Raw genomic sequence first — 22,563 nt, forward strand, 5'->3', positions numbered from 1 at the left:
GTTATGCTTAACTTTTTTAGAAACGGCTAAAATGTTTGCAAAACTGGCTCCGACAGCTTTTTAACTAGTCTCTCATCCTCCCACCCTGCCACAGTGAGACCTTGCTATTTCCTGCTGCCAAAACAATTTACCAATCCATTCCACTGCTTCAGATACTTCAATGACTCCTACTGCCTATGACAATTGTCCTCAAACTTCAGTCTACATAAAAACCACTGTTAAAGCACAGATTTCTCAAGCTTCTCTCAGAGAACCTAGTTTCCCAGTTCTAAGCTGATGTGGGTAATTAACACACATTTTAGCACTGTTTATAATAGCCAGGACATGGAAACAACCTAGATGTCCATCAGCAGATGAATGGATAAGAAAGCTGTGGTACATACACACAATGGAGTATTACTCAGCCATTAAAAAGAATACATTTGAATCAGTTCTAATGAGATGGATGAAACTGGAGCCAATTATACAGAGTGAAGTAACCCCGAAGGAAAAATACAATACAGTATACTAACACATATATATGGAATTTAGAAAGATGGCGATGACCCTGTATGCAAGACAGCAAAAGAGACACAGATGTGTAGAGTGGACTTTTGGACTCTGAGGGAGAGGGAGAGGGTGGGATGATTTGGGAGAATGGCACTGAAACATGTATACTATCATGTAAGAAACGAATCGCCAGTCTATGTCCAATGCAGGATACAGGATGCTTGGGGCTGGCGCACGGGGATGACCCAGAGAGATGTTATGGGGAGGGAGGTGGGAGGGGGGCTCATATTTGGGAACTCATGTACACCCATGGTGGATTCATGTCAATGTATGGCAAAACCAATACAGTATTGTAAAGTAAAATAAAGCAAAAATTAAAAATTAATTAAAAAAAATAAAAAACACAGACCTACAGAATAAAGTCCATGACATTGATTCACTCAATTACTTGCACTTATATTCTAGACAAGGAGGAGAGAGACAACAAGAACAAAATGACAAAAGCGATGGTGACCAGAGCCTATATTAGATTAAGTGGCCAGGGAAGGCCTCTCTAATGCAGTAGAAGAAAAGCATATTCACAACTCCAATGTCCTCAACCCAGCTCACCTTCTGAGCTCTATTTCTCACCTGTCTGTACATCTTTAGCAATGCCAAACAGTTGGCAGTTCTTCAGATAGGCCACGTTATTTCATGTCTCTGCGATTTTATGCACTGTGCGTTCTGCCTACAATACTTTCTCCTTCCCTGTCACTGCCTCCTCCTTCCCTCTACTTCACTACAGACCACACTTGTACATTCATTCCCCAAACTCTGATCAAAATGTCAGGTTTCCTACCAGGAGGTCTATCCTCTGTGATGAATATGCTGCAGTTAGTGCATATGCCACCCTGCACTTGATTTGTTTTACACTTACTCTCTCCTGCTAAACCATGAGTTCCACAAGGACAGGATTATATACTGAACAAACAAAACACATGTGTTATATGTTTATATGAACAAAAATGCACATAAAACTCCAATAGGTTAAAAAAAAGTATTCCTAAATTTTTAAGAATTAATATTATGTCTGATGCAGGATACAGCATGCTTGGGGCTGGTGCATGGGGATGACCCAGAGAGATGTTATGGGGAGGGAGGTGGGAGGGGGGTTCATGTTTGGGAACGCATGTAAGAATTAAAGATTTTAAAATTTAAAAAAAATTTAAAAAATTTTTAAAAAAAGAATTAATATTAGATATTACCTGTTGAAAATAAAACTCTTCAAATATGAAAACCTATCTAAATCCTTTAAGAACAGAAATCCTTAATGATGTGGATTAACAAAGATGTGTTCCTACAAAAGAAATTTCACTAAGTACTGCTTATTTCTATAATTGGCACTAAAGGTGTCACAGAAAGTAAATTTTTAAAACATCTTTGAGAATTTACATGACACATATCCGTATCAGAAAGTAAGTAAAGGCTGGGCCTCAAGATACACTTTCATTATACCAGCAACTATAAATAAACACCAACCAGTGACACTCAGTGACCTCTTAGTCTTCAATAGCATGTTCACTTCTATAACTTACCTCTTTTGATTCTTGCTTCCTTAATTTCTTCACAGAGTTTATTAAATTCTGGATCCAGCTCAGCTGCAATGATGGCATGTGCAGTATCCTTCAGAGTACAAGCCCTGTGCCTAATTATTTTGTCTGTTAAAAAGTTGGTATACATTTATTAAACACACAAATGAAATAACATGAAAAAAGGGCATCCTAAGAAGAAAAGTAAAAGAACAAACATTTAAATAAAACTGTAAAAAGCATTTGTGGATAAGAAACAAATTCATTTTAAGTGATGAGTGAAAAATAAATATGGGCTTCCCTGGTGGCTCAGTGGTAAAGAATTCACCTGCCAATGCAGGAGAGATGGGTTCAATCCCTGGGTTGGGAAGATCCCCTGCAGAAGGAAATGACAACCCACTCTAGCATTCTTGCCTGGGAAGTCATATGGACAGAGGAGCCTGGAGGGCTATAGTCCATGGGCTCACAAAAGAGTCAGACATGACTTGGGGACTAAACAACAACAACAAAATATACAATAAACTACTCAATTAAGTTGACAATCCTCTGAGAATGATACTTTTAGAACTTCAAAGTACTAAGCCTACTTAACAAATCATTACCTCAAAGATATGGCTTTATTTGATAATTTTGAAAAGTGTATTACTTTAAATAAAAATTCTTTAAAGATATAAAGAATATTCAACATACATCCAGCACCAGAGTTGCCATGCATAGACACTGAGGTTTCAGAAAACCATACACAATTTTCTCCATAAGAGAAAACTGGTCAAAATTATGTTAAAGAATATAATGTATGCTAAAGCAAGGGTGACCTATTAAAAAACTGTGACAGAAACAATTATGATAAGGCACTCTAAGAATGCAAGATGATATAAACTATAGGTAGTTCTAGGAGAAAAGTACATACTCTGTTCTAGGTAAACTATACCTAAAACTGGTAATAAAAGAAGAGTCTCTCTGCTTTACACTAACAGAGAAGTCCTCATTCATTAACAACATAACTGTGCTCCCTAGAGCTGGCAACTCCAAGACGTTATGAGTCACATAAATGCATTAAAGTCACTTAATTGGTAACAGTATTTAGAACTAGAATCCAAGTCACAAAATAATATCTGCCTTTTCATCTCTAGCAAAGACAAAAAGTATAAAAATGTATTTTACATACAACTTTTCTTAGAACATCTAATAGTTCATTGTGAAAAATCTTACAAAAACAAACATGCAGCACTCAAAAAGGCAGTCCACTAGTATATTTCCTTCAATATATTTTCTCTAAACTGTCCCTCAATAAACATTGATTGTCAACTGTACCAGGAACTGAGTCAGGTGATGGCTACACGTAGTGAACAAAACAGGTCTCCACTTTCAAGGAGCTTTTCAGACTAGTATAGGAAAGAGGTATTTAACCAAATAATCTCATATGCACATAGAAACACCTCTGCCTACCCTTTCCTCACCCGTCAAAAAACCTGTAACAGCTATGATCAAAATCTACAGAATACTGAATGGGCAAGTCAGGAGAGAATTCTCTAAATTAGGGGCATTTAAGGTGAGCCAGACATCCTAGAACATGAAGCCAAGTGGGCCTTAGGAAGCATCACTATGAACAAAGCTAGTGGAGGTGATGGAATTCCAGTTGAGCTATCTCAAATCCTGAAAGATGATGCTGTGAAAGTGCTGCACTCAATATGCCAGCAAATTTGGAAAACTCAGCAGTGGCCACAGGACTGGAAAAGGTCAGTTTTGATTCCAATCCCAAAGAAAGGCAATGGAAAAAAATGCTCAAACTACCACACAATTGCACTCATCTCACATACTAGTAAAGTAATGCTCAAAATTCTGCAAGCCAGGCTTCAGCAGTACGTGAACCGTGAAGATCCAGATGTTCAAGCTGGTTTTAGAAAAGGCAGAGGAACCAGAGATCAAATTGCCAGCATCCGCTGGATCATGGAAAAAGCAAGAGAGTTCCAGAAAAACATCTATTTCTGCTTTATTGACTATGCCAAAGCCTTTGACTGTGTGAATCACAATAAACTGTGGAAAATTCTGAAAGAGATGGGAATACCAGACCACCTGACCTGCCTCTTGAGAAACCTATATGCAGGTCAGAAAGCAAGAGTTAAAACTGGACATGGAACCACAGACTGGTTCCAAATAGAAAAAGGAGTACACCAAGGCTGTATATTGTCATCCTGCTTATTTAACTTCTATGCACAGTACATCATGAGAAACACTGGGCTGGAAGAAGCAGAAGCTGGAATCAAGATTGCCAGGAGAAATATCAATAACCTCAGATATGCAGATGACACCACCCTTATGGCAGAAAGTGAAGAGGAACTAAAAACCGTCTTGATGAAAGTGAAACAGGACAGTGAAAGAGTTGGCTTAAAGCTCAACGTTCAGAAAACTAAGATCATGGCATCTGGTCCCATCACTTCATCAGAAATAGATGAGGAAACAGTGGAAACAGTGTCAGACTTTTTCTGGGCTCCAAAATCACTGCAGATGGTGACTGCAGCCATGAAATTAAAAGACGCTTACTCCTTGGAAGGAAAGTTATGACCAACCTAGATAGCATATTGAAAAGTAGAGACATTACTTTGCCAACAAAGGTCCGTCTAGTCAAGGCTATGGTTTTTCCAGTGGTCATGTATGGATGTGAGAGTTGGACTGTGAAGAAAGATGAGAGCCAAAGAATTGATGCTTTTGAACTGTGGTGTTGGAGAAGACTCTTGAGAGTCCCTTGGACTGCAAGGAGATCCAACCAGTCCATTCTAAGGGAGATCAGTCCGGGGTGTTCTTTGGAAGGAATGATACTAAAGCTGAAACTCCAGTACTTTGGCCACCTCATGAGAAGAGTTGACTCATTGGAAAAGACTCTGATGCTGAGAGGGATTAGGGGCAGGAGGAGAAGGGGACGACAGAGGATGAGAGGATCACCGACTCGATGGACGTGAGTTTGAGTGAACTCTGGGAGTTGGTGATGGACAGGTAGGCCTGGCGTACTGCGATTCATGGGGTAGCAGAGTCGTACATGACTGAGTGACTGAACTGAAACAGGCATTAGGATAGCCACTGACAATGGGAAAAACCAGTACAGGTTCAGAAAATACCATGTGAAAAAGTTCTGAAGTAAAAAGATCTTGGAGATTTCTAGAAACTGAAAGGGAGCCTATGTGACTAGTACACAGTAAGCAAGTGGCAAATGAGAATCTGACCACATTAAGGACTTTAGATCTTATCCTAAGAGCAATGAAAAGGCCCAAGCAGGGAAACAACACGATTTAATTCTCGAGATAAGGGGCCACTGGGTGGTTTTCAGACAGAAAGTGATTTGATTTGATTTGTATTTAAGAGTATAGTAATACAGGCAGTACCAGAGGTCAAGGGAATTGTAAGATGGAGGTTGGAAGCCCAATTAAGACTCGCAGGGAATTCTCTGGCAGTCCAGTAGTTAGGACTTGGTGCTTTTCACTGCTAGAATCCAGGACCTAAGCTTAATCCCTGGCTGGGGAATTAAGATCCCACAAGCTGCATGGTGTGACCAAAAAAAATGTTTTTTAGGCTAAGAAAAGTAGTCTACAAAGGTATAGAAAAAGAGGATATGGGTGAAAAAATAGAGTGTGGAGAGGAGGGAAATTCATTCACTTGTCTACTCACTGAATCTCCATTTATTGAGCATCTATTTATGAAACATTTCCTACATATAAACTGTGTCAGTGCTGGAGATATGCAGCCCTGGCCTGAGAGATGCCTAAAATGAATGCCCCTTTAAATCCTGTTCATCTCCAGGTAATATCTTCTCCTCTGTGCCCTGCTCACACTGTACATGTACCTAATACACACCTGATGAAATTGCATCATCATCAGCTGCTGCTGCCACAAGACAAAATTCAAACCTGCCACCTCTGTGCTACCTTAACCATCTAGTATAATCACCAGTAATCAGGAGGGACTGTGGTGTATTCATAAACTGTTATGGGTTAAACTGTGTTCCTCCCCCAAATTCACATGTTGATACTGTACTCCCCAATATACCAGAATGTGACTATATTTGGAGTAGAGCCTTTAAAGAAGTAATCAAAGTAAAAGGTCCTACGAGTAGGCCCTACTCTAATCAGACTTGGGTCCTTAGGAGGAGAGGAAATTTGGAGACACACAAGAAATACCAGGGGTGCATAGACACAGAGAAAAGATGACCATCTGAGGACACAGCAAGAAGGTTGTCATCTGAAGGCAAAGGAAAGCGACTTCAGAAGAAACCAAATCTGCCGACACCTTGATTCTGGACTTTTAGCCCCCAAAACTATGAGAAAATCAATGTCTGCTGTTTAAGCCATGCAGTCTGTGGCATTTTGTTAAGGAAGTGCTTACAAGTTAATATCATAAGATATAGCATAATGTCTGTCACACAGTAATTACTCAATATGTATTACTCTATCTTAAGAGGCAAAGACTATCACAGTATTCTAAACACTCAGCTCAGTAACAGCACATGGTACTTACAAATAATAACAGAAAATGTGAATGAGTTTAACTGAAGTATAACCCATAGAGGGCTCCAAACACCAGAGTGAATCAGTGAGCTTTATTCCTAAGCATCTAGTACAAAACAGAAGATTTCGAGAATACTATAAGACTAAGGTTGAAATTTCAGCAAAATTTGCTAAATGATGGTATGTATGTGAATACACTTAAGGGCTAGAGGAGACATTAAGTATAGAACAAACAGTGGGGAACAGTTAAACATAAAACATATCACATATTTATGAGATAATAATTAGGGTCAAATATCTGACCTGGTCTCATTTAGAACCTACAAGTTAAAATTCTTCTAGTTAATATATTTAATTTTTGTCCACGTTATCCTCAAGGGAGAATCCGGGTAAACACTTAGGTAATACATATAGCTTCCAAAATGCTGGCTTTTGTCTTCTATGTATATGCTAGCTTTTTCCCAAAATGGCCAAGTGTTCTGTAAAACAGAGCACTGTAAGCTTTCAAATACTCATGGGAGCTTGTAAAAGTAATACAAAATTCATGTAATTTCCACTTGCTACACAATAGACCCTGAGGTTGTTTTTCCAATACATAACAAGTTGTTCTATTGCTAAGAAAGAAAACAGGGCTCTTGACTAAAGATATGAAAAAATATAAACAGAGCCAAAATCATGCTTTTGAATTATATGATACTTTTTGCATCTAAAACAGTAAAGGAATAAAGTTACAAGTATACCATGTCAATTCTGTGAGACAGAGCCATATCCTTTGATTATACAACTACATTCTATAATAAAAGGTTATTATGCACCAGAAATCAATGCTTCTTTCATGAAAGTAGTATTATTTTGATGTGATTATAATTAAGTCACACAGAAGAGGGGGAAAGGATCTGGACTGATCCTTTCTACTGGCTTTTTCTAACCACTCAAATTCATTTATCACTAGCAGTTCTTAGATTTTTTCCAAAATAGAATTCAATTTTAAATGTGGTCCAGGGAATACAGTAAAGGGTCATTCTAAAGTAAATGTATAGGTACCCACTAAGGAAACAATTATGACAAATTAAGGCACAGTTTAAATAATAATGATAACAAAAACAAATATATGAACTACTAACCTTTATGGAACACTTATCACATCCCAGGCACTATACTAAGGACTAACATATTCAAGTTGAACCATATGAAAATGACAATTTCATAAGGTAGGGCCTAATATATTTTCTCATCTAATCCTTACAGCTACCCCAAGAGAAGAGTAATTTTCCATATTTGCAGATAAGGAAACTAAAACTTAGAGGACTTAACTTTATTTCCTAAAGAACTAGGAAATAAAATGGGGACTGAAGCCTAGGTGCACATCCAAAGCCCAGGGCCTCATTACCTACTGCACAATGTCAGTAACCTCTATTTCTTGAAAACCTAACAGGATGAGACTGTAGGTGCTCAAGTACTCTCACACACTGCTTAAGGCCACCATATAGACACTTGTGCAGTTGTACCTTCACCCAGAACCCAGCAAGGGAATCAAAGGAGACTGACATCCAGCCCATTCTTTACTAGGCAAACTGTGGCCCTGTTACAGATGCCATCTACACTGCAAAGGAGATTCTCTCAGTCACACAAAACTGCTATATTGGTTAACAAGTGCCCCTGATGCTGCTAGAAGATGATTTTTTAAATTGTGAAAAAGCTTTAACAACACAGATTTAAAGCCCTAAAAGAGATTACACACTCTATGATACAGAAGTTTCACCTTAAGGAATTTATCTTAAGGAAATAATTAAGGACATACACAAAATTTATCCTATATTCATCAATATTATAATAGAGAAAAAAGCTAAAAACTTTAATATGCCCAACAATAGGGTATTAGCTATAATACACTCATGTGATAAAAATTACATGGTAGAAATACATTAACTCAAACTTTTCACAAAATATTATATGAATAAAAGTTTACAAAAGTTATATTTTCATTTTAGTAAAAATATTATGCATGTATGCATTTCACATATAGTATTTGTGCATATGTGTGAGAGAGAGAGAAAAGGAGGGAAGAAGGGAGGCAGGGGGAGAAAGAGAAAGAAAAAAATACTAGGTAACAGGGTAACAGGATTATAGGTTATAGGTTACTTTTTCTTCATTTTTATCCTCATAAATTTTATCCTAATAAATGATATATAATAAAAAGTCAAAATAAAACCTAAAAAAACAACAAAAACTACAAGAGATAAATGTCCTAAAACAAAGCTTAAAAACTATTAAAAGCAGTAAGATACCAAAAGCAGCTATATAAAATTTTATTCTGCCACTTAACTTGGAACTAAAATATGTGATTTACTGCAGTCTAAATTTAGACAAGAAATAATTAATTTGTGTAGAAATGAGAAATCCAGGTCATTCTAACAAGTGAACTGAGTTAAGAACCACTGCCCATAAATACAGACATAAAGTAGAAACTATACTCTAAATATCTTTAGATAACTGAAAGTTTAAGTGAATTTTCTAAAATAAAAAGCACCTTATTTTTATATCACCTGTTGAAAAAACAGAATTCTTAACAGAGTGAGAAAAATAATGACCCCTGCCAGATGGGAACTGGCCTCGGTGTACTTACATTAAACATAAACAACCTTACTGAATACCACCACTCTGTGACCATGATGGATCAAGATAAAAACAAGACCACTCCATAATCAGATCTGAACACGGACAAAAGTATGAACACTGCCCTACAAAAATAACCAAATATAATTCTATCCTGTGTAAAATGAATGCTGCTTCTTTACCAATCACAACTTTAGTCTGGTTCCATTCTTTTTACTTTCCAGGTTCTTAAAATACCTACTCCCCAAATTACTCCCACTTCCTAAAAGCATCTATTCCACTGCAAAGCTCTACTCCCTTAAATTTTCCTCAAAATCACTTGACACAAGCTCAAATCCTGTATGATTTCCCATGATGTACATTCTCCTTTATTACAATGTACCAATAAATTCAACTTGTTTAACTACAGATTATTCCTGGAGGTCTCCCCTCGGAGGCATTAACAGAACTGAGACTACAGATTTGAGTACAGGGTGGGATTAAGAGTAAAATAATAAATTATATTGGGTTGGCCAAAAAGTTCATTTAGGTTTTCCATAAGATGTTATGAAAACATTCATAAGATGTTTGCTTGCATATGTAAACATAAGTACAGTCTATAGAACAGATAATGTCCATCTACCCAAAGGGGTCTTTTAATTAATAAACTTAACTATAATACATTTCCAGAAATCCAAAATGCCCAGTGTTTATCAGCACTGGTAATGGAGACTAAACAAATCAATCTTAAATTCTCAATTATTTAGTTTTCCATCTGACCTGCAAAAAATTAGAATCTAAGTATAAAAAGTGAAAAGCAAATCAAGAAACTAAATCTTGAACATAATAATAAAATCCTTGAATTTAAATATATTATCTAATAATTTAATAAATGAATTAGCAAATATAAACTATCATATACAGGATGGATAAAAAAATAAGGTCCTACTGTACAACCCAGGGAACTATACTCAATATCCTGTGGTAAACCATAATGGAAAAGAATATGAAGAAGAATATATGCATATACAACTGGGTCATTCTGCTGTACAGCAGAAATTAAACACAACACTGTAAATCAACTATACTTTGATAAAAATTATTTTAAAGAATAAAATCCTCTAATTTAAATATATTTTTTAGTACTTTAACAAATGAATTTAATAATTAAATTTAATATTTAAGCATATACTTAGTTCTTCAATAAGAAATTTCTAATATGTCTTTAAGACTAATTTTTCTATCTGAAATATGGGGCAGGTTTTATTTACATTTTAAACTGTCTTCTCTTTGATCACCAAAGTCACCCTTGCCCAGTGCATTCTTACCTCCTGGGTCCTTATCTGGATTGTACTCCAAAGCATTGCTACAGATGAGGTCAATATCTTTTAGGAAATCCTTAGCAGTCAGGTAATTATGCTTATCAATTTTAGTTATTACTGTTGATAAGTCCATTGGTTCCTTGATTACTTCAAGATAATCTGAAACCTAAAACAAACACGGTATTTTAATGAAAATTACTTCTGGTATTTCATATAATCTACTCATAAAAACACAAAACAAAAATCAAAATTATTTTAAAACTAAATCTAGATATCTAGGAAATAATTACATATAAGGATAAAATTATAGAGCACTTTATGCCACTAAAGATACTATGTCATACTTTCCATGAAAAGCTTCAGTTTCAAGTCATATTTAATCAACTCTGAAGAGTTTCTCATCTCGAAATATGAAACCAACTGTGTCAGCTTTTGTTTTTTTTTAATCCTTTGGATATACCTGAGAAGAAAATGTATGGGTAAAAGTACCCAATAAGCATCAATAAATGTTACCTAAGCAAAAAAACTGTAAAGGAAAATAAAAAGAAACAGATTTGTTTTCATATTATTAGAGAAGTTCTTGGGTAGATCTCTTTAAAATCTTTAAACAAAAACATTTTTTCTTTTTTAGTTTTCCAAGGTGAATCGTTTCATGGAAAGAGTTTTCTACTCCTTTGGAGTCATTACAAACATTTTGAGTCAATTATATAACAAAAGTAGGTATTGCTTCTATGACTAATAGACGATTTGCTGGCCTTGTCCCTAAGTATAAGCAAATCTAGAAGCAAAATATAAATTTTGCTCTGTGTGATTTTTCTGGGAGATAACCCAAAATAGAGATATTAGTCATGACTGTCCACTAAATTTTATGTTTTATCACTTGACCAATTAGAAAGCTCTTCCACCTATATATCTACAGGCATACCTTGTTTTATTGCACTTCCTTTTATTGCACTTTGCAGATACTACATTTTTTAAAAACTGAAGGTTTGTGGCAACCCTGCATTTTTTAGCAATGAAGCACTTTTTAATTATGCTAGGCTTTGTAGACATAATTACTAGGGCTTCCCTGATAACTCAGTTGGTAAAGAATCCGCCTGCAAGGCAGGAGACCCTAGTTCAATTCCTGAGTCGGACAGGCTGGAGAAGGGATAGGCTGGAGAAGAGACAGAGTGCCCACTCCAGTATTCTGGGGCTTCACTTGTGGCTTAGCTGGTAAAGAATCTGCCTGCAATGTGGGAAACCTGGGTTGGATCCCTGGGCTGGGAAGATCCCCTAGAGAAGGGAAAGGCTACCCACTCCAGTATTCTGGCCTGAAGAATTCCATGGAATCACGAAAAGTCAGGCACAACTGAGCAACTATCACTTCAAGATCCCCTGGAGAAGGGAAAGGGTACCCACTCCAGTATTCTGGCCTGGAGATTGCCATGGAATCGCCAAGAGTCAGACACGACTGAGTGACTTTCACTTCACTTCACTTCAGTGCCATTACATAGTGTAAAGATAACTTTTATATATGCTGGGAAACCAAAGAATTCATATAACTTCACTTTATTGCAATATTCACTGTACTGCCATGGCCGAGAACTGAACCTACAACATCTCCCAGGTGTGTGTGCCTGGACTGTCTTCCCCAACACAAACCTCAAATCAAGTAATTAGTTCTGACATAAACACGGTCTTAGAAATGTTTAATCAGTCCAGGACAAAATTCTGGGAATATGGTAATTTCTGCTCTAGGAAATTAAAGGCTAGTTTTCTTCACTGTAGATAGGACAGATGCCTTTTAAATTTGTATATATAATATATATTTACATGTACAAATACACCTATATGCCTATGCCTATAGAACAATATAAGCATATATATATACACATATTATTTATGTTTTTAAAATTTTAAGTAGCTATGTGTGCATGTTTTAATTTATTTTTCATCCTCTAGGAGCTAAAAAGCCAGCCAATCTCCTTACAGGGGAGTAGTGGAGCTTTACCCAACAAGCAATAGTTCAGAAGGTATTAGTTGGATTCTTGGCTCTGACACTTGATGTGTATTGTGTACATGTGGAAAACATTTTATAAACCTTTGTACTATAAACATTTATATTACTAAAGACCATAACATTTCAGCACCTATGTCTAACTTTAAATTCACTGCTTATTTTCTAAACATTTTTTTTCTCTGCAATTTGCTTTGGAATTCAATGTTTTTAGACATTTCAAATTCATATGTTTTTGTGTTTTTAGGTTATCTAAATGTTATTATTTTAGTTTCCCTTCTCTGTCCTTCCCAGAGACTCCTATGTTTTCAGCCTTAAAAGCAAACAAAGAAGTAAGGAAATTGAGGAGGGAAAAAAAGAGGAAAAAGAGAAAACATAACTCTAAAATAAAAGTTTTAACTGACCAACATTTTCTATCCCCTTCTACTGCCTTACCACCATTTATATAACTTTTACTCTATCACAGATGGCATGTGAAATCTGACAATCTCTTCTGGTTAGACAGAAAATGTTTTCCTGGGCAAAGACCAAGGTGGTTCATTCTCAACCTGGGAGACTGACTTGGGGGCAAGTCCCTACCAATTAAGTGTCAGCATTCCCATAACCAATTTGAAATAAACATTTTTAACAACTTTTAAAGGTGGCTTATAGTTTTAAGATTTTCTGAAAGCATCATGAGATTAAAAGCTATGCTTCACAAATATAGAATCATATATATTAATTGTAAAAGCAAATAGGCAAGCCTTGTCATTCCAGCAGAAAAAAAATGGAAGATAGCTGTGATATAAAGAACATGGGCTTCAAATTTTAAGAAATGTTTCTCTTGGTGTGTCACTTGACAATGAGCCTCAATTTCTTCAACTGCAAACATAATAATGATCTCTGCGGTGGTGCTGAAAGGATCAAATAGCAAAAACTATGTGTTGTGAATAAATATACAAATAAAATTAGACCGTCCCTTTATTCCCCAAGGACTTCCCTGGTGGCTTAGACGGTAAAGTGTCTGTCTAGAATGCAGGAGACCTGAGTTCGATCCCTGGGTTGGGAAGATCCCCTGGAGAAGGAAATGGCAATCTACTCTAGTACTATTGCTTGGAAGATCCCATGTACAAAGGAGCCTGGTAGGCTACAGTCCATGGGGTCGCAAAGAGTCGGACATGACTGAGCGACTTCACTTCACTTTATTCCCCAAAAGGGAGATGTGGAAGAATAGATATATTCAGGCTTTCCAAGAGGAAAAAACACAACACTAGCTCCCAGGCACAGACAAGGTAATGGTTCCAAAGGAATCTGCTCAGATCCAAGAGTACAGATTTCACAACAAGGACACAACATTAAACTCTGAACCACTTCATAATTCAAATTTTTAAAAAAAGAATAAAAAATTAAAACACCAAAGTTGTTCAAACATGGAGTCTGAACTATAAGAAGAAGGCTAGTAAAGATTGCATTGTGTTCATCCACACACTACATTATCCCAGGATAAAATAAAATAAAATGTATTCTACAGTATTATAGTAGATTCCAAATGGAAAATTTCTTTTTTCATCATCACAAATCATGCTCCCACAAGGACACAAAACAATACACATAGAAAGTGAGAAATTTTCCACTGGGAGCAGAGAAAATTCTTACAGAGAAAACTAATAGGTTGTGCTTAACTTCATATAGCATCTTAGTCAGAGGCATTTCCAAAATAATGAAAGACAAACTTCAGGTTTCTTAGCTACCTCTTTCAGTAAGATATACACACAATTTGGGAAACCGGTATTAACTGATTAATACCAATATTCTTTTGGAAAGCAGGATTTATCCTGGAATAAAAATAGTCTAGTATGGACAATTCACTAAAGTAACTTTTAATCCTCTTCTTAAGTTGAAGAATAAGAGATTGCAAATATCAGTACTAATTAAGAGGACATATACAAACTGTCACTAATTTCATCCAAAGTCACCAGATGTTTGCTGATGACACTGGTAGTTACACATGGATTAAAATTTTACAGGCTAGGGGTAATATTCATCCATGCCTTTGCTTTTTTTCCTTCCAAAAAAAGATGTCAATATTTTTTTCTTTTAGCCAGTTCAACTTCATTGTTTGCACACTACTGAAACAAGACCTCTTCAATATCCACCGGTTTGCTGAAGATGTTAAAGCGTTTATCTGTCGCCAGCCTCTTGGTTACATCCCTGAGAAACAACCGCAACTCTCTTAAAGTATTTTCCTCTTGGTCCTCCATCCGAATTTTCTCTGATTCTGATAACTGACGAGGTGGAGAAGGTAATGCAAGTGGAAGTACCTCCATTGCACAAAGACCTGAAGAAAGTAGAAGAAAATGTTAAGATTCCAACATGGCAGGTCCATGACCTACCTCAATTATTTTTCTGGCACTCCCTTGAAATGTTCTTTTAAGAAGAGAATTCCAAATATACATGAACCATGCAAATCCAGCAGGTAAAGATTTGAATGGGAACAAAAGTACATAAGGGAATTATTTATAAAATAACTTATAACAGGACTTCATTAAAGGGCACATGATATAATTTTGAATAATTTTATCTTGAGATTATTATTTATATACAACTTTAAGAGAAATATTTCAAATCAACATAAATATCTTCAGGTGAAGTACTTGTAGATGGTTTGCTGAAGTCAACTTTATTTAAAGACTGTTTCTCAAAACAAGGTTGCTTTATATGCATGAAAGTTAAACAGGCGAGTAATAATCCTTTGGTCCCTCCCATTCCCAAACACTTCTGATTTTACACACGTCTGCTACTCTCAAATTCTTAATACAACACAGTTAGGAGAGTAAATGCCACCTGCAGGGCATGGGGGTGGGGGGAGCAGTAACTAAAAAAATCCCAAAGACATAGGGAAGATGGAAAACCCAGTGTTAAGTTTTATATATAAAGTCTATGGTATTCACTATATACTGTAAAACAAACAAACATCTTCTTAGAAGGTAAAGTATTAACTTGCCTAATCATAATGCTCTCTAATTCCTTAAAAGATTTTCCTGGTATCACACTGAAGCTCAGGATTAAAATTCTAAGTATTCTTGCTGATTTCTAAATAGCCCCTAAGATGAAAAATGAAAGTCAACAGGAGGAACAACTCAAAAAAATAATAATGTTAATCCTTAACATAGAAAATTCAGATCTACAGGACTTTAATATATCTAGGAACATGCAAGATACTTCATTAAAATGAATCACTTTAATAATAAAATATTTTAAATGCTGTTATTTAGATTAGCAGAAGGCAACAACTAATAACCAGAAGGTGTAACTTCCATGTTGAATTTCCCAAGGTTTCTGGGGGGAAAACTACACAGCTATATTCATTGATAGATGTCCATTTTATAAACACTGAGAAAAATGTGAAAAGGAGCCACTAAAGGGCCACAGATTTATTAAAGTATTGGATAATATAACCACTGAAAAACAAAGAAGTATTTAATAACATAACCAATGAAAAACAAAGAAGTATGAAACAGTAAGGAGTTGGCAGAAATGGGAAATGTATTTAAATATCCCATAAGAACAGCCATGAGAAACACAAAAAGATAGAACAAAAGATAAGAGGCTTAAATTTTTTCTAATAAATAGGACTGCTATTTTTTCAAAGACACTGAAAGACAGATTAATCAAGAGGATCTTATCTTTTACCACCTTTAAGATTTAGGCGGTAAAAATCTTTCCACCTTTAAGATTAGGAAGAGAAATTACTGAATAACTTAGAATGCAGCCCTTTCTTAAGTCAGGGGACTGAGTAATTTTAAGGCCCCTCTTAAGGCCAAGAAAACTCTAATGCTTAAAGAGAGCCATGACAGACTTTTAAGTGCCTAGCATAATATATTTAACAAAACAGGTGTTCAATAAATACTTTAAAAATCAATTAATAAATAAAATAAACCAGAAAAGGCAATTGTTCTAATCAGGCCCAACAAAACAACCCTGACCCAGAAAGCAATCAACACAACACCTGTTGTTCACAACCTGCTAGTTCAAGCCCTCAGTACTAAAAATGACTAAAACAGAGCAGAACTAAAGACTTTTTCTATGACTTTTTGAGTCTCATAAATCTACTAGAGCAACTGGATTGAAGTGATAAAGAGATTACTTCATTAACAGTCATCCATTAGAAAAACTTTAACGATGAGGCTGTACTTTCCAATTTCAAGTCAGTTAAACACAATGGCCACTTCCATGAGTCCATCTAAAGTTATACAAAACTTAAAAAACTGTCTTCCACAAAGAACTGTTTTGTTTTAATGACTCCAAGAAAGGATATTTCTTAACTCCAACACCTTCCCCACCCCCATTTTCCTAAAGACTTTAGGAACTTTACCAGTGTGTTTCCTTCGTGGTGGAGCCATTGAGGCCTGATTGAGAATCAGTTCTTGGAAAAATTTTCTTCTGTCCTCTTCAATAGGCCTTTGAATATACAAGACCTCTTCGTACTGTATTCTAAAGATACATTTAACCTACACACATACACACACACACACAAAGACATTAAATATTAAAAGAATTAAAAGCTTATATATTATACCAAATTATAATTTCTTCAACTTCCATACCATTTTCAATGTTCACTGAATATTCATGAGAGATTAAAGTAGTCTTAGGCTATGCTGTTGAGAGGTTCAACCTCATGGAATAAACAAGAATGAAATAATGATTCAGTTCAAGTCATTAATAAATTATGATATAAAAAAGGACGGTTGATTACCATAGTCAGATGGGGACAATCTCGAAGAGCTGTTACATGAGCTGAAAAGTAATTATCTACAATCTGTCAACACAATAGAGAGCAAGGAGGATGCTAACAGCATCGCCTTCTCTTAAGATGTTTTTGTGTGCTTCCTATCCACTGACTTCCCCTCCTGGGTTCTTTCCCTACTGAGTCTATCCCACTGGATCCTCTGGAATCCTGGTTTCAGAGCAAACAAACTATACCTTCAATCTCATCAAAGGATGCTACACAGTGACATCACCTTCCATGCAAAACTCCCAAGGAAAATTAAGCCTGTCATACTTATATCCCAATCCCTTCCAGTTTAGGGACTGCCACCTCTCCTTTGTTCACCTACTCTATAAAGACTCTGACCCCAGATGTCCCCTTTTTAAAATATGCTCTTTAAATCCTCTTTACATCATTCACATTTGTCTATACACTTCATTTGATTTTTTTTAAGAAGGTCTATTTTCTACTTCTAGACACCAAACTTTCTGAGAACAGAATTCATCTATTTTCCTATACCTACCACTATACCTGGTACCTAGCAATGCTTAATAAGCATGTACTGAATAAGTAAAGCTTGTGGTTTTGTTTCCCAGCCCACATCCAATTGGAAACTGCAAATAAAACAAGGAAAAAGGTCACTAATATGGAAAGAAGTCCCCACCATGACAGTGTGGAAATACTGGATTAAAATTTAAGACATCAGATTCTAGCCCAAATTCAGGCATATATTTCTTATAAACTTTAGATAGTCCATTCAGTTTGTCACTATGAATTACAGAAATTTTAAAAAATTATTTTAACCTATCTTTGTAACAAGGAGGTACATGAAGTCCTTCATTTTATAGATGAGAAAACTTAGGCTTGGAAAGGTTTATGTGATTGGCCTGAGGTCATAAAATGAATAAACAGAGAAGACTATTTAGCTGTAAAGGCCATTTTTAACTTTAAAATTCTAAGACAGAGAAGAGACAATTAATGAAAAATAGCCATCAGAATTCAGCATATGGATGGGAAATTACCTCAACTCAAAGCCAAATCCTTCAAGAGTTAATATAAAATTTCACCTTGTGCCCATCCAATATTTTCTTTGAAGACTACCTTCATGTAAAAATCCTTTAAACCCTTCAATCTATGCTATGCAAGGCTTTTCTTGAAAAGTTCTGACAAACAAATTTACTAGTTAACATCCATTATGTGCCAAATTTCATGCCAGACACTGTAGTTATAAACCTGAAGAAAAGAGGCTTACTTCCTGCTCTCAAGTCCCAAGTCTCACAAGAAAGTACTATGATGCCATGCCAGAAGTGTTATAACAGAGCTAGTGAAACAGAGGAGACCCTACAAGGGGCAAAGATGAAGATATAGCAAATATACAGAGAAGACATAGCAGAAAATGCTAACATTAACTGGTTCTTTAAAAATAAACAGAATTCAATACCTTGGAAATAACAAGATTTTGTTCAAGTGTTTTGTTCAAAGCAAAACATTTAAGTTCAGTTTTAAATATTCTTCCTTCTGATCATTTTTCAACATTGTGTTGAACTTCATGAATATAAAAACAAACCAAAAGCAAGTCTACAATAATCCCCCTGATTTGCCTGTCTGATTACTATCAACAGCTTTTTTTTCTTTAAATTCACTCCTAACTATCTTCTGATGTTCCCAGACTCAAACTTCATGTTGCAACAAGACGAAACTCATACTAATTCCCTGAACGAATCATGTTCTTTCACACTGGTTCACAATGTGGTTTTTATATATGCTATTCACTCTTTCCTAAACTTTTTTTAACTCTCCACTCAAGCCAATATTTTTTGGAAGCTTTCTCTGACTTTCCCAGATAAACTTAGACATACCTTCTACTTTCTCTCTGAAACTTTAAGTTCCATAATTACTAGTAAATTAATTCAGCTGTGCAACTATCACAAGTCAGTTTTACTAAAAAAATATTTCCATTACTTCCCAAAAGTTCCCCTGTTCCCATCTGAAGTCTATCCACACTTCACTCCCAGCTGACAACCACTGGTTTGGTTTTTGCATCTAGAGATTTCATTTCTTCTGGAAATCACATATCATAGAACTGGTAGTCTTCTGTGCCTAGCTTCTCTCACTTTTAGAATAATATCTTGAGGTTCACTCATGCTGGACAATGTATCAGCAGTTTACTCCACTTATTGCTGAATAATATTTCACTCTGTATGTATGACATTTTGCTTCACTAATCACCAATTAATGAATACTTGGGTTATTTCCACTATGAAGAATAATTCTAGTAGGAACACTGGTGTACAAGTCTCTGGGTGAATGTATGTTTATATTTCTCTGGAGTAGTTACCTAGGAGTGAAAATGCTGAATCATATCGTAACATTTTAAGAACTGCCAACTTTTCAATGTGGCTACATCATTTTACAATCCTCCAGCAATATATAAGAAGTCAAGTTTCAACTTCTATCTGCGTCCTTGTTTAAAAATCCCTTTTCTTTTCTTTGTTCAACCCTGGACTCTTTTTTCCTAATTCTCCTAAATAGAAATAACTTGTAATTCTCATATATCTCAACTAAAATTCTCCAACTGTTCTCAGAAAAAATCTTCAGGGTCCACAGAAGTATATTACTTACACTAGAATTTTGCAAAAAAAGAAGAAAAAAAAAGGAATGAGGTTAGGCAGGACTTTCGTAAAGCCTTTGTGGTAATTCAATGGTCAATTTCTTTTTCCATGTAACAAACATTTACTAAGCAATTCCAGTGTATTAGGAAGTGAAGGACTATAAGACAGTCCCCTCCTCTCAAAAAGCTTGTGGTAGCGGTTAGAGACTCAAATGTTTTGGTATCCACACGTCATTAAACTCTTAAAAATTACTCAAGAACCCAAAAGAGCTTTTGTTTATCTGGGTTATACTGGCCAATATCTATGTACTAAAAATTACAACTAAGAACCTTCCAAATAATGTATTCATTTAAAACATATTATTTGTCAACACTAAAATATATTTTTCTGATGAAATTATTTATGAAACAGACACAGAATCACAGACCTAGAGAATAGACTTGTGGTTGCCAAGGGGGAGGGTTATATTGGGAGTTTGGGATTAACAGAAACAAACTATTACACACAAAATGAATAATAGAAGAGAATATGAATGTATGTATAACTGAATCACTTTGCTGCACAGTAGAAATTAACAATGCTGTAAATCAATGATACTTTAATAAGATAAATTTAAAAACATATATTCTGTTGAATATCATTATTGACTCAATGGACATGAACTTCAGCAAACTCCAGGATATAGTGGAGGACAGGGAAGTGCTGTGGTCCATAAGGTAGCAAGAGTCAAACATGATTTAGCGACTGAACAACAAAACACTGTTTTTGAAAGACATATTTTTTTCAAAATATAAAATATTATATATGTAAAATAAAATTCAGTGAGAAAAGTGGCACTATTTTACATTTCTTCAAATCTCTTTAATGTCTGGCTTAATGAAAGACAACTGGATTCTCATTTTCTGCTTCTGCATTCAATCTACTACAATAATGTGGTGAGTGCTTTACATTAAGAAAACCCATATTCAAGAAGATACAGGGCTTCCCAGGTGGTGCAGTCATAGAAAATCCGCCTGCCAATTCAGGAGACATGTGTTGAACCCCTGGTCTGGGAAGATCCCACATGATGCAAAGCAACTAACCCCGCGCACCATAACCACTGAGACTGCTCTAGAGCCCAGGAACCACAACTACTGACCCCATGTGGCACAGCTACTGAAGTCCATTGTGCCCTAAAGCCCACACTTCACATTAAGAGAAGCCATAGCAATGAGAAGCCCACACACTGCAACTAGAGAGTACCCTCACTCCCTGCAACTAGAAAACAGCCAGCATAGCAACAAAGACTCAGCACAGCCAAAACAAACAAGATACACAGCTTAAACAACAACAAAGAGGAATGTGACAAATCTCTGAATGTCCTTTGAGGCCCACAGGGGTCCATGGATCACAATTTGATAACAGTCAGTCTAGAACGATGATTTCCAATTTTTTTTTTTTTGATGAAATGCCTCATCGGTAAAAAAAAAATTGAAAATATTCCCTCCAGTACATGCATAAACATATTAAACATAGTATTCTACTAATATTACCATTTCTACTATGAAACATACTCACTGCAATATTTAAGATAATGCGAAAAATAAAGTCCGTCTAGTCAAGGCTACGGAGAAGGCCATGGCAACCCACTCCAGTACTCTTGCCTGGAAAATCCCATGGATGGAGGAGCCTGGTAGGCTGCAGTCCATGGGGTCGCTAAGAGTAAGACACAACTGAGCGACTTCACTTTCACTTTTCACTTTCATGCACTGGAGAAGAAAATGCAACCCACTCCAGTGTTCTTGCCTGGAAAATCCCAGGGATAGGGGAGCCTGGTGGGCTGCCGTCTATGGGTCACACAGGGCTGGACACGACTGAAGCAACTTAGCAGCAGCAACAGCAGCAGTCAAGGCTATAGTTTTTCCAGTAGTCATGTATGGATGTGAGAATTGGACTATAAAGAAAGCTGAGCACAGAAGAATTGATGCTTTTGAACTGTGGTGTTGGAGAAGACTCTTGAGGGTCCCTTGGACTGCAATGAGATCCAACCAGTCCATCCTAAAGGAGATCTGTCCTGGGTGTTCATTGGGAGGACTGATGTTGAAGCTGAAACTCCAATATTTTGACCACCTGATATGAAGAGCTGATTTATTTGAAAAGACCCCGAGGCTGGGAAAGATTGAGGGCGGGAGGAGAAGGGGACGACAGAGGATGAGATGGTTGGATGGCATCACCGATTCAATGGACATGAGTTTGGCTGGTGGAGTTGGTGATGGACATGAGTTTGGCTCGGGGAGTTGGTGATGAACAGGGTGGCCAGGCGTGCTGTGGTTCATGAGGTCGCAAACAGTCGGACATGACAGAGTGACTGAACTGAACTGAACTGACCTCTGGACTTAGAAAAGAGGGAAAGATACAAAGACACATTTACAAGAGAATTTTTAAAGGGCTCTAAAGGATGAAATTGTCACTTTGTCCCACAGAAAGAAAACATTTTTGTATCCCTATTAGTCCCATGATGACTAATTCTTTTTTGTTTTGCTTTGCTTTTAAAAATTTAGTAGAGAACCTTTTCTTTTCATCTCTGAATGAGTTTATTTCCTGATGAGAACAGTAAGTAGCATTTATTATAGAAGATTTAGAAAACAGATAACAAAAATAACTAAAATCTTAAGACCCAGTGATAATTACTATTATTCATAGTTACACATAGTTTTATTTATATATATATGACTATATAATACATAATT

General features: G+C 36.1%; 1 protein-coding gene across 4 annotated transcripts in view; it reads right to left on the bottom strand.

The window, feature by feature from the left end:
* ATAD2B (ATPase family AAA domain containing 2B) overlaps positions 1–22,563 on the bottom strand; it is a 127,710-nt gene that overhangs the window by 15,326 nt on the left and 89,821 nt on the right. For 2 of the 4 annotated variants that reach the window (XM_069582663.1, XM_069582661.1), the window contains 4 exons: positions 16,827–16,962; positions 14,593–14,789; positions 10,480–10,639; positions 2,064–2,186 (listed from right to left, as the gene is read on the bottom strand). In XM_069582663.1, the coding sequence (XP_069438764.1) occupies positions 2,064–2,186; positions 10,480–10,639; positions 14,593–14,789; positions 16,827–16,962 (616 nt within the window). The remainder of the gene's footprint in view (positions 1–2,063; positions 2,187–10,479; positions 10,640–14,592; positions 14,790–16,826; positions 16,963–22,563) is intronic. The other 2 variants (XM_069582664.1, XM_069582662.1) reach the window with 1 other exon arrangement.

The sequence above is a fragment of the Ovis canadensis genome, chromosome 3 (assembly GCF_042477335.2).
Source record: "Ovis canadensis isolate MfBH-ARS-UI-01 breed Bighorn chromosome 3, ARS-UI_OviCan_v2, whole genome shotgun sequence".
Classification (NCBI taxonomy): Eukaryota; Metazoa; Chordata; class Mammalia; order Artiodactyla; family Bovidae; genus Ovis; species Ovis canadensis.